The following is a 13,558-nucleotide window of genomic DNA, read 5'->3' as shown; positions in this document are numbered from 1 at the left end:
TGGGGCACTATGTATAACTAACCACACGGAAATTGGAAAAATCACAAATAATAATGCAATAATAATTTTTTTAGTAAAATTTAAAAATATTAACGAAAAATAATGATATATTTTTATTTTTATAGTTAAATAGCTTTTGCTTGTCTATATCTATTACAATAAAACAACTTTTATAAGCGAACAACTTGCAAGTAATTTAATGTTTGTCAATCTCGCTGATATGATTTATTGAAAAATGATAAATACTTGTTGTAGAATAGTGCAAATAATCAGAATTTTAAAGAAAACAATACGCTAAAATCCTCGAGTATGCAAAAAAAAAAATAATAATCTAAAATTTCGTGTACCCTATACCTAGGGCCCCACAATGGAGGGCTGATGGACCTTCAGTACCGGGGCCCGTTAAAATGTATTTGTAATTGTTGAAATTTAATAGAAATACTTATTAGTCAATATTATACAACGTTTTGTGTTATGATTTATACTAGCTGACCCGACTAAAGTTGTCCTGTCTGGCTGTCTCAACAATGAATGTTGAATTTTTACCAAAAATTGTCGTATAATATATAATGTATAGAATATAGACGGTAAATCGTATTTTTTGAAGATTTTTTAAGGGCCCGGACAACGTTTAGTACAGGGGCCCGAAATCGTGTGTGGGGTCCCTGGCATTACGCTACTTAACACGTCGGCGTCTGTCTTCTGTACAATATATATTATTATTACGATAAGTAGTATTATATAGGTAGTAAGTACGAGCAAAGTAAAATAATAATATATTATGACGGAACTCGATTAATTTTATACCGAGTCGTTACGCACGTATTATGCAAACGCATCAGTCATAGCGGTGTCATCACAATATCCACAGCCCTGAATGTTATCGGGTGTTATATTATCGACATTTCATAATATTATTATATTTCGATCGGATAATATAATAATATTGTTATCCAGCGTAGGCGGCGCGAGTGCCCCCTCCCCCGTAACGCGCCGCCGTCGAACGGTCGGATCGCATGCACCTGCTCCGCAAAGACGGAAAACGATAAAAAATAAACCGTGGTCGAACGTCACGATATTTTCGTCGTAGGTGTCGTACACTCGTACGGTACGAATAAGCCAAACGAGCCACCTACGACGTACATTATTTATATCTCCAAAGATATCGTCGTTGTTAATATGCGGTAGCCGTATCAGCTGAGCTGCTGGTGCGTACTGAATAATATCATCACCTCACGTCGTCGTCGTCGTCACACGACGGGACAGTCGTGGTCGAATCGTTAATTTAATATTAGGCCTTATAATAATATTATTATCGTCGTCGTTATTTTCCCACTTCGTATCGGCGCTGAGCTCACGCAGCAGCAGCAGCTGTAGTAGCCAACAACGCTGTATTATTAATTGATAGCCGTAGCGCAGTAGTAAAATAGTTATTATAACAGTATTATAACTACACGGTAGTCGTAGTACGACGGCGTGCGCTCGATGGTTATCACGAAAAGTACGCTGTGATAAGAGGTTTTTTACGTCGTTCCCTCCAGCTTGTTATTTTTATTCCCGAGTCAAAACTTAGGACCGCGACAACGACAACGACGATCGCAATAATTACGTTGTCGTGCCCCCAACGAACGAATGTCTATGTGCGTTTCGTTCATAAATGTCGGTTTGTTCCGTCGTCGTTTCGGCGTCGATTGAATTGATTGCGATGTGCATTTGGCCGTCTACCGCCGTCGACGCCGCCACACGATCGCCGCCGCCGCCGCTGCCGCTGCTGTCGTCGCTGCTGCCGTTGTCGTCGTCGTCACCGCAATAATAACAGTAATACGCCGCGACTCGTGCCCGTGTCCGTTGTTCGACGTCGCCGGACATGGACACCTGACGATCGTCACCGGACGTCCGATCGACAACGCCGCCGCCGCCGCCGTGGTGTTAGCGCGGTAATCCGCCCGTCAATACTCGAATGGTGGACGCTTAGACAATCCGACAAACTGGACAAGCTACCCGAGTATCTCCGCGACACCGTGGACTGGTTTATGGGGTAAGTCATTCCGTCCGTCAGCCGTGTCCCAAATCGTTTTTTCGATAACCGGATCGAAGTAAAACATCATATAAGCCGTTTAGTCTAGGACGACGACGATCGGTCTGAATCGTAGTATACCCTAACAATGATGTTGTGACTACCTACCCGTTATTTGTTTTTAATGATAATGACAAAGAATTATATTGACGTAGATTAATATATTTTTTTTTTAATTTACCTAATATAGGTATTTACCTAAATCATAGGTATTTTTAAAAGTATAGTGTTCACGCTTGCACTTACAATCTGTTACGGTGCTTTGATTAAACATTTCCTGTCCAGTATCGAGTTTCTGGTGCTAAAAAGACTAATTATAGAAACCTTCTAGTTTCTACTTTTAACCTCTAGTACTTATATTTTAAGAAAACAAGTGGGTTTGATCCTAAATTTGAATGAATAAATTGATTCTGAAGTATGGATTATATTATTATAATTCTTGATAACGGATTAGTCAAAATAGTGTTCGGCGCTAATACCTATTACCTACCATGATTATTATTATTATACGGGTTATTATATTATTAATAAAATATAATGACAATATTTCTAGACAGCTTTGGCTTTTCACGAGTTTGTATGAAGTAACTTATTTATTATGTGTTAAATATGTTGGTTTTTTAATAAATAATGGGTCAATTGAATTACAAGTACCTATATATAATTAAATATATTATATTATGTTAAGTTAAAAAAATTGAAAGATCACTAACTATACCTGATTAAGCTATTAAATTTTATATATAGTGATCATTTAAGTATCTTCAGATTTGTTAATTTTATTAATTATAACATTTTTGTATACCACTAAAATAGATCATATAATCTCCTAAAATGCCATACTATTAAATTACTTATTAAACCTACCATAGGTATCTACTAATAATTAATAAATTATTCTGATCCAGGAGAAACCTTTAAATTATATTTTAACTATATAATTAATATTATCTATTATTTTCTTTAATTTTATTCTTTTTACTATTATCATATTTACTATTATACAATGGTCTTCATTGCATTGCTAGAGTTCACTAGGTTTTTTATTATCAATCTCTTGACCACAATTTCCTGTTAATTTAAAATTATATAATATATTCATTGCTAAGTTTGTTTGATATAATTCAAGGCAAAATTTAATGACTGATTCTTAGATAAGCTGACCAGCTGACCTCAGATTTACCCAGAATGTAGTTTAGTGGTGTTTGTGTATCATACAAAATTAATAATACAATTTAATTATCAAAATTAAAACTAAGAATATTATATTATTATAACATAATCTAGTTAGTTCATGGGATTTCAATATTTTATTTATTAATTGAGTTAAGACCTTTTTACAATGTAATGATTTACATACTCATAACTTGTTTACATTTTTGGATGTACATTATGTAAGTTCTAAATTAAATAACAATAAAACAATTACATTTTCCAAGTAAAAATTTAGCTATAAATGTAATAAAATTATTTAAAGATAATAACTTTTTTTAATCATAATAAATTAAGCAAGAGTTTATAAATGTTATTTATTCCTTGCAATTTATTATTACTTGATTTTCCTCTTTATATCCATATTAATGAATATATTGACCAACAAATATACTATTATACATTTTATCAGCTATTTTTAAAATTATTAATTTACCAACTGACTTTTTTTCTATTGTTTGTTTATACATTCTTTTTTGAATTTTTAATATTGATTGTATTTTGCAATAGCTATTTGTTAATTTTCTTGATATTCTCTAAGGGCTTGATAAATCAATTAAGTAATACAAATTAATGCCTTTATAATAGAATAGTTTATTTTTAAACAGTTAAAAGCACATATCACTTAAATTCAAGATTAAAAAAGTATATTATTATATTAAATACAATAAATGTTTATTAGAAAATCACCCATTACTCCGCCCATTACATTGTATTAAAAAATTATCAAGGAAATTATGTATATATTAATTCTTAATTCAAATTTAATCATTAAAATTTTAAAAGATCAAAGTACAGGTGAACTGATTATATTATAATTTACCACTAATCTTTTTATTAAAATTATTTATTTCCAAATCGTTTTACTTAGCTTAAACAAATATTTTATATAGCTTGTTTAAAAGTTAAATTTATGATTTTCATTCTGAATATTTATTATTTATATACCTATCATTTAACAGTTTCTAAATAAACAATTAATCATCATTAAAAAAAAAGGATTCATGGTCACTGCTGACAGTTTTTTACCTTTGTCATATTTTGATGATAGATCATATGATAATTATTAATAATTTAGGTATATAATGCAGGTGTAATTCAATAATAAATTGTAATGAACTTTATTCCTCGACAATTAGTTGCACCAAATTTCAATAATTAATCAATTTATTTTAAACTGACAATTCGACTGATATTATTTTTTATAAATTCTGCGGATTTAGTATTACTTATAATAATAATAGTTGCATTTTAATATGTAGGTGTGACTTGTAAATAATAATTTGTAATTTATAATTATATTCTTAAATTTCAAATTCGAAATGATATATATATATATTATATAAGACAGTGATTATATTATCAACATTTTTAGTAAAGGGATTTTATTTGCATGTGTTATCTTACTAAAAAAATAATAATTTATTCAGCTTCCTGGCGTTTTGCATGTCACAAAAATTATTTATTTTCAACAGTATCTCTTATACCTGTTCTTCTCCATTATTTATTATAAACTTTTTCAATTCTTCTACCACTCTATCCTTTATTTTTATTGGAAATGTCCTCTTTCTATTTCGTTTCCAAATTTTAACCAGTCCAATTGTTCTTACTGATTTCTAATCATGATCAATAATTGACATCAATATACTACTTTTTAAAACTCAATTAATATTTGCTACTCCATACATGTTTTGAATATTCCGAGGAATCTTCTGATTTGTTCTTTTCTCAAATTCTCCTATATTATTAATTTTGGTTCCATAGATTATTATTATTTATTGATATTATATACATCCTATTGGGCTCAGTACAGAATATACAATATATACAACATAGTACTTATTAACTAATATTAATACAGAAAGAACATACCTAATGATAAATTAACAACTGTATCTTATGTCAATTTAAATTAAATTAGATGTTTTATTTAAAATTGAACATACCTATTGTGTGTAAAATTTAAATAACAAAAAAAATTAAGCTATACTAGAAAGTAATCTCACATTTGAATTTGATAGTAGATCAATTTAATATAATATCAAAATAACAGAGTTAAATAGATTATTCTGAATGTAAAATTTGTAGTTATGCCTTTGTAAGCAAATAAGTAGTCAAATATTTTATTTTTATATTTTTAAATAGTAAAGATTTAATTCTTGTAAAAAATTTATTATCTAATAAATCTAATGTTCTATCTAATATTTTAAAAACTATTTAATGTTTATTGCTATAAAACACAAACATAAGAATTAGAAATTTTTAAAAACTATCTATAATATTAAATTGTGTCATAATAGATAGGTAATTATCAATTATACAGGGTGATTTTTTAATCAAACAACACTCATTATTTCCAAAAGTATTCATGTTTTTGAAAATAATTTTTTACATAGTTTCAAATTGTTAAAAAACAACTTTTTATAAAAAATTATATTTTTAAATATTTTTTATCCTTATAATTTTTTAAGTTTTTTACTTTTTTGAATGACAACATAGATTTTTAATTTCATATTACAAAGCAGAATAATTTTCTGAGTAATTCAATACATAAAAATCGATTTAGGGTGAGTTTAAGCTAAAGTTTAGACAAGCGGAGTAGTGGACAAACATTTTGCGGGGTAACCTCATACCACTCCACTCCGCATAGCTAAACTTTAAATACGTATAACTATAAACTACTCATCCTAAATTCGATTTTTATGTATCAAATTACTCAGAAATTATCAGGTAATTATCAATTATACAGGGTGATTTTTTAAGCAAACAACACTCATTATTTCCAAAAGTATTCATGTTTTTGAAAATAATTTTTTACATAGTTTCAAATTGTTAAAAAACAACATTTTTATAAAAAAATTATATTTTTAAATATTTTTTATCCTTATAATTTTTTAAGTTTTTTACTTTTTTGAATGACAACATAGATTTTTAATTTCATATTACAAAGCAGAATAATTTTCTGAGTAATTCAATACATAAAAATCGAATTTAGGGTGAGTTTAAGCTAAAGTTTAGACAAGCGGAGTAGTGGACAAACATTTTGCGGGGTAACCTCATACCACTCCACTCCGCATAGCTAAACTTTAAATACGTATAACTATAAACTACTCATCCTAAATTCGATTTTTATGTATCAAATTACTCAGAAATTATCAGGTAATTATCAATTATACAGGGTGATTTTTTAAGCAAACAACACTCATTATTTCCAAAAGTATTCATGTTTTTGAAAATAATTTTTTACATAGTTTCAAATTGTTAAAAAACAACATTTTTATAAAAAAATTATATTTTTAAATATTTTTTATCCTTATAATTTTTTAAGTTTTTTACTTTTTTGAATGACAACATAGATTTTTAATTTCATATTACAAAGCAGAATAATTTTCTGAGTAATTCAATACATAAAAATCGAATTTAGGGTGAGTTTAAGCTAAAGTTTAGACAAGCGGAGTAGTGGACAAACATTTTGCGGGGTAACCTCATACCACTCCACTCCGCATAGCTAAACTTTAAATACGTATAACTATAAACTACTCATCCTAAATTCGATTTTTATGTATCAAATTACTCAGAAAACTATTCTGCTTTAGAATATGAAATTAAAAATCTATGTTGTCATTCAAAAAAGTAAAAAACTTAAAAAATTATAAGGATAAAAAATATTTAAAAATATAATTTTTTATAAAAAGTTGTTTTTTAACAATTTGAAACTATGTAAAAAATTATTTTCAAAAACATGAATACTTTTGGAAATAATGAGTGTTGTTTGATTAAAAAATCACCCTGTATAACTTTAAATTTCATTATTTAGAAAAATTTAGGATAATTTAATTACCTATTGTTGCTAATAAATATTTAAGTCAAATTGCAGAGTGCTCATATATTTTATAGAAAATGTATAGGTACATTACCTAGGCAATTTAAATCAGGAATACAAATAAATTATTTATTGTGAAATATTTCTACTAAATTAATTACTATTAATAATTATAAAATATTGATGAAAAATAAACAAAAAAAAAAATTGCTGATATTATCTAGGATACATAATGATATCTAATGATCTGACACATTCATATATAATTTTAATATAAAATTGTAATATCTCCATGACCCACCGTGTATTATTTATTATAATTTTATGATTTCTTATTTCTTATATTTTTAATATTTTTAATAATTATAACAATGGTATAATTATTATATTCCTATGTTATTACACAATGTCATTCAAAATAAGTAAATAAGTTATTAGTTAGGTATTACCTATTATATTAAAATTATTTAGAATCTTGGGTACTAGTTTGTTACAGCCCTGCCAGGTTAACTCATTATCCATATCCATGTATAACAATTAATACATTGTATACAAATCATCTAATAACTCATTGAAAAAAACGTACCATTATTACTAAAAAGTACCTTTCATAGATATTTAACACATAATATGGATCGATGTATAATATATAATATCATTGATTATTATTATTAATATTTATATGTTTTTTAACATTGTATAGGTATTAGTATTTTTTAATTTCAATGTTTTTAAATATTATATCAATATACATCTTTGAATTATTAGATTAATAACTATCAATGAATAAACTCATTGTTTTATATTTATACGATGTACTTATTGTTAATATGGATGGCAGGGCGATAATAAACCTGAGTAGCGGGGTTATAAAGTTTTCATTTTCCTGTGGGGCTATAATAAACCAGTACCGAATCTTATTATTGCCTATTTATATGTACATGGTTTTTTAGGTTTTTTTTTTATACACTCTATGGCATAATTTTGGGAGCTACTCACTTCCTCTGAAATTTATGCTTAGTGTAAAAGTATCATTTTGCCAGATATTCTAATAATAAAAAATTTTAAATCTTCTAAAATAAGAAAAGAATGCATTTAACATTTTTAAGATAAAAATGCTTTTTCTTCAAATTATTTGTACAAAGTATATTTGTTTAATTTCTTATCGAGCTAGACCATTGATATACATGTATCTATTATAGTTAATAATTAGTGTTTATAATAAAGATAATTGGTAGGTACAAGTATAGATATTGTTGATATACATATTTTACCTAATAAAGTTTATAAATATAGGGATTTTATAAGTTGAATTGTGATTTCATGATTTGGAACTATTAATTCACATAAAATATTTAAAAGATTAAGCTCAACTTTATGTATTTGAATTTTGTACCAATCTATTAATATATAACATGTTTAATTGATAAAGTAATCTTATAGTAGGTACTGTTTTAGTATCAATATAAAATAATGTGTGTACATTTTTTACTGACATATATTATTGAATAATAGGTATAATATGTATTGTATAGTAAATATTATATTAGCTATGTCAATGGGTGGATCTAGAAATAATAAAAATGGTAGATTGGGTAAAAATTAAATTTAAAATCTATAAAAAAATAAACATTTTAAGAATTTTTGGTATTGAGACTTGTATTTTATACCTTTTTATAAATGTATATATAGTTAAGTAATTAAATAAAACAAATTTATTATTAAGATACATAATAGACTCTTTATCAACTTTGTTTAGATCATATTAATTATTATATTAGTGTATACCACGCGCGAATCTAAAAATCACAAATGGGGGGGGGGGGAGCTATTATCAAAAAATGTTAAATAAAGTATTTTTTAAAGTAATTTCATTTTATATAATTTAAAATACTGCCAAAGGGAAGGCTAAAGCCCCTTAGCCCCCCCCCTCAGATCCGTGCCTGGTGTATACCATTTATTCAAATTAATTTTATAGGTACATATTATATTTAGTTTTTAGCCAATGCACACGTCATTATAGTCAAATCAAGAATTTTATTAAATATCTTAGCTAATAGTTTACAATTAGGTATAGTTTTAACTCAAATTTATTTATTGATATTGAATTTTTGTTAAAAAGCCTAGTTTTAAATAGCTAAGTTTGAGTTTTATTGAATAATATTTTTGTTTGTTTATAGGAAAGGTCGAAAGGCCAAAGACAAGGAATCATTATGTAATGATGATAATAAGTTGTATTTGGAAGAAGCTGTTTTGGAAAAAAAGTTACCTGACATTGATCTTAGGATATTAATTGAAATGCCTAATGGAATAGATTTTAATGAGTGGCTCGCGTCTCATAGTAAGTAATTATACTATAATATCTATTATTTATTTTAATTTCTATTTTTATTTGTTTTAGCAATTTCAATTTTTGACAACACCAACCTAATTTATGGAACTGTGTCAGAATTTTGTACTATTTCGGGATGTCCTGATATGGTTGGACCAAATTATAGGTATATTATGAATTATAAATTGAAAAATAATTTTTCATATTGTTAAGGAGATGTTGCACCTATATATGCTGTCTCTGGCTTTCACATTTATGACAGTTAATGATTTTGATTTAAGAGAACTAACCTGTTATCAAATTTTTAAGTAAAAACATTATCTGTGTTTATCTAATTTCTAAGTGAATTTTGAGCATTTTCAAGTATTTAATATTTTGCTAACACATAACTAAAGACCAGATTTATATTCTCATTATATTCTCTTAAAAATTTTAAAATATGCAAAAATATTCGAAATTATGCAAAAATAATCAACAAACATTAATATATGCTTTAATATGCATTTTTACAATTTTTTGTTTTACAACATTCAAAAGTTAAAAAGAGAAAAGAGTAAAACAGAATTTGGATATTTGAATAATTGATAAACGTATGTGTTGATCTTCTTAGTATGAAAACAACTGCCAGCATTGCAGGTTAGCCAACTTGTTTAGTGAATGTCGCAGCAACTTATAATTAAGTGCTATCATGAGCTAGGTGTTTTTTTGTCACAATGACAAAAGAAAGTGTAAAATATATTCAAAAGCAATTTTTTTGGTATCGTAATATTAATTACGATAAATTACGTATTAAAATTAATAATAAATACATATTTTTTCCCACAATTTACAAAATATTCTCAAATATGCAAAATAAACTTTTTTCTACGAACTCAAAATTGAACGAATTATCCACATTTTTTACTCTCATAAGACTGCATAGACCCAGTAACGATATGTAAAAACCAATGAGAGAGCACAGATAATGTTCTTACCTTAAAGTTTAAAAATAAGTGAATTCACTCTAATAAGTATCAGAAGTAAAAGCACACTATTGAAATTGGTGAACCATAATTTACTATGTTGTACTTGTGTAAGACGGAGACAACATAATTTGTGGGTATGACATCTTCTTAATAATAATAATTTGTAATTAATTACAATTTTGATCATATGGGTCATTTTAATATATCTATTATAAGAGGAAAAATAAATTATAAAAATTCCATGTCTTATCATGCATCTCAGTTATAAGTTTATTTAAATATTCTTGTTTAATAATGTATTCATTTTTTTTTTTAATTTTGTTTTTTTTAGAACTTATTTGTGGTTTGACGAAAAAGGAAAAAAATCTCGCGTAGCTGCTCCATTATACATAGACTATGTTATGACGTTCGTTCAAAAAACTATTAATGATGAAACAATCTTTCCAACTAAATATGGTACATAATATGTTTTTAATAATGTATTTTTTAGATTTGTAAATAAACTTATGTATAACCTATGTTTTTTGTTACAGCTAATGAATTTCCCGTTGGCTTTGAGATTGTAGTAAAAAAAATCTTAAGATTATTGTTTCATGTTATAGCACATCTTTATCATAGTCACTTTCGTGAATTAGTACTACTAAATTTGCATACACATTTAAATTGTGTGTTTGCTCATCTGTCAGTATTTAACCACCGTTATCAACTAATTGAGCTACGTGAAACTGAAATCTTACAAGATCTAGTGGTAGCTTTAAAAATTTTAGGTGATGATGAAGAAATAACTACAGTAGTCAATGAATCTACTGATGAATATAAGGACGTCATCAACAAAGAACCGACCATGTCTTTAGCAGATCAACCTATTAACATGTTCCCTAATCCTTCTCCTATTAATACAACACAGACTTTAGCTACTCAAATTGATAATTTCTAGTCTAAAAAATAAAATGTTATAATGCATTAAGTATGTTTGTAATATATATTACATAATATGTTTAATTATTCTGTATATAAAATTTCTTGTTAAATAATTTAGAAAATACTTGTTGGCAGACAATAAACTAATATCAAAGCTTTTAAATAAACTATAATATACTAAGATACTGTCTATTAAAGAATATTTATCTTTGTAATATATAATACACTTTTATTCATTAAAAATGTTATTATATTAATTTCTCTCAATTATTCATACATTTTTTTTTTTTTTTTTTTGTTAGATTCAAATAGATTTAACCATATAGTCATTGGTTAGTATATTAAAGTAATTTATGAAAATTTTATTTTTCGTGTATTAAATATTTCAAGTTATACTATCTATGAAAAGTATATTATTTATATTGTTTGCCACTATTCCTAAAATTATTTTAAGTGTTTAGATAATATTTTCCAATTTATTAATTCACATGTTTACATTGTTAACTGATTAAATTATTGTTAGAACGTCTAAATTAAAGTTATTTGAAGACATTTCTATTTTGAATTGTATAAATTATTATTCTTGTGCACTGTTGTTTAAATTTGTATAATAACTTTTTAACAACTTGTTTCAGCTCAAATATTTATATTTTCAGATCTATACCATTGTAATATGATTTTTGAGTATATATTATATTATAATATTTTTAAAAAATGTATGGGTTCCACTCTGGATAATTTGTGAACATTTGTAATTTTTATCTTGTCTATCTTTCTATCTTTTGTGATGTAATTTATTTATATTGTGATAGCAAAAATATGCCTTTTTAAACATTATTCATTTTTGGAAATTGTACTTATCTGTAATTATTGTTTAAATTACTTTTTTCAAGCCATTAATTATAAAATTGTTAAACCACATGTGTTTATTATTACAATAACACATGTGATGGTAATTAAATATTCAAATTAGAGAAATATTACTTTTTAACATCATGTTTTTTGTTGCTTTTAAAAGTATAAAAATACTTAAGTATTAAATTATTTAGTAGGCTTGGTCAGATAGAAAATTTCCAAAATGTGTTTTTGATTTTATTTATGATGGCAAATTATACAACCGTCCAATTTTTTCCTTTTAGAATGTTTTTTTTTCTTTAGTAAACTTTATGAGATTATGTTATGTTATTAATTTTGTTGTTTTTCTTTCTATTATAAAACCATAAAGTAAACTTTGTTATTAATGTTTCTTGTTAAACCTTCATTTAGTACCTATTTACTACACTGAAAAACATAATATGTTTTCAGATTGTTTTATTGTATTTTTAACCAAAAACAAATAGCACTTTTGTTAATAAAACATTTGAGTTACCTACCTAATTTATTAAAATGTCATTAACCTTATTTCTTAGAATCCTAAAGAAAATTGGTATGTCTAATGTTATACTATGATAATAAGACGATTGTGAGTTTTTTTTTAGATTACATTACTATTTATAATTAATTATTATTATGATTTAATTTAGTAATTTATTCAATATACTAAAATAATATTATGTGAGTAGTTTATATATGTATCACTTACTGTTTTGGGTGAAAAGTTTATGTATGTGTTAAAAAAAAATTATGTATATTTTTGTATGAAAATATTAAAAAACAAAAAAAATATATAATATACAAATAGGTATACATAAATATTCATATAATATAATATTATTTTAATTATTATAAGGCTGAGTGAATGAATTAAGGTATTTATGAAATGTTGGTTTAATTAAATTTATTACGTTTGAGAGCACTGTTATATTGTATGTAATTTATGGCTTAAATGCTTTATTAGATTATCTTAAAATCTGTATGTCAATATACTATTGGATCCTTTTTTTTTGTTTTTGCTTTTTTTTTTAGTAGAAAAATTCTAAATAATAAGTCATTTGGTAAATAACTACCCATTAGTTACTAATAATTTGTTTACCTAATTAGAATATATTTTACTGGAGGTTTCTAATAGATATATTAAAAACATATTTAAGTTGGTGTAACTAGTGAGTTCCTTTATTAAGTATCTTAATAGGTTTTATATTATATAAATGTTCATGGTGGAAAAAATGATGTATTTATTTTAAAAATAAGCGAAATTAAAACAGTGTTGTAATATTAAGGATAGTAATTTGTTAACTATGTTATACTTGTTGTTTAAATTTAAAATATATATGTAACAAACATTTTGA

At 25.6% G+C, this 13,558-nt stretch overlaps 1 protein-coding gene across 1 annotated transcript; it reads left to right on the top strand.

Moving 5' to 3' along the window:
• Positions 1–1,243: 1,243 nt before the first annotated feature.
• On the top strand, positions 1,244–13,558 carry LOC114124626 (MOB kinase activator-like 2). The gene is made up of 5 exons (XM_027987936.2): positions 1,244–2,038; positions 9,293–9,453; positions 9,514–9,610; positions 10,741–10,865; positions 10,943–13,558. Exons 1-5 carry the CDS (start codon positions 2,034–2,036, stop codon positions 11,344–11,346), a joined length of 792 nt encoding a protein of 263 aa, XP_027843737.1. The 5' UTR covers positions 1,244–2,033; the 3' UTR covers positions 11,347–13,558.

Source organism: Aphis gossypii, chromosome X (genome assembly GCF_020184175.1).
Source record: "Aphis gossypii isolate Hap1 chromosome X, ASM2018417v2, whole genome shotgun sequence".
NCBI lineage: Eukaryota > Metazoa > Arthropoda > Insecta > Hemiptera > Aphididae > Aphis > Aphis gossypii.
This window is presented reverse-complemented; position numbering and strand designations above follow the sequence as displayed.

Excerpts from the sequence above, each read along its gene's own strand:
- LOC114124626 (XM_027987936.2), top strand. Across the intron at positions 9,454-9,513 it reads TGAGTGGCTCGCGTCTCATA|CAATTTCAATTTTTGACAAC; the intron begins GTAAGTAATTAT and ends TATTTGTTTTAG. Across the intron at positions 10,866-10,942 it reads AATCTTTCCAACTAAATATG|CTAATGAATTTCCCGTTGGC; the intron begins GTACATAATATG and ends TTTTTGTTACAG.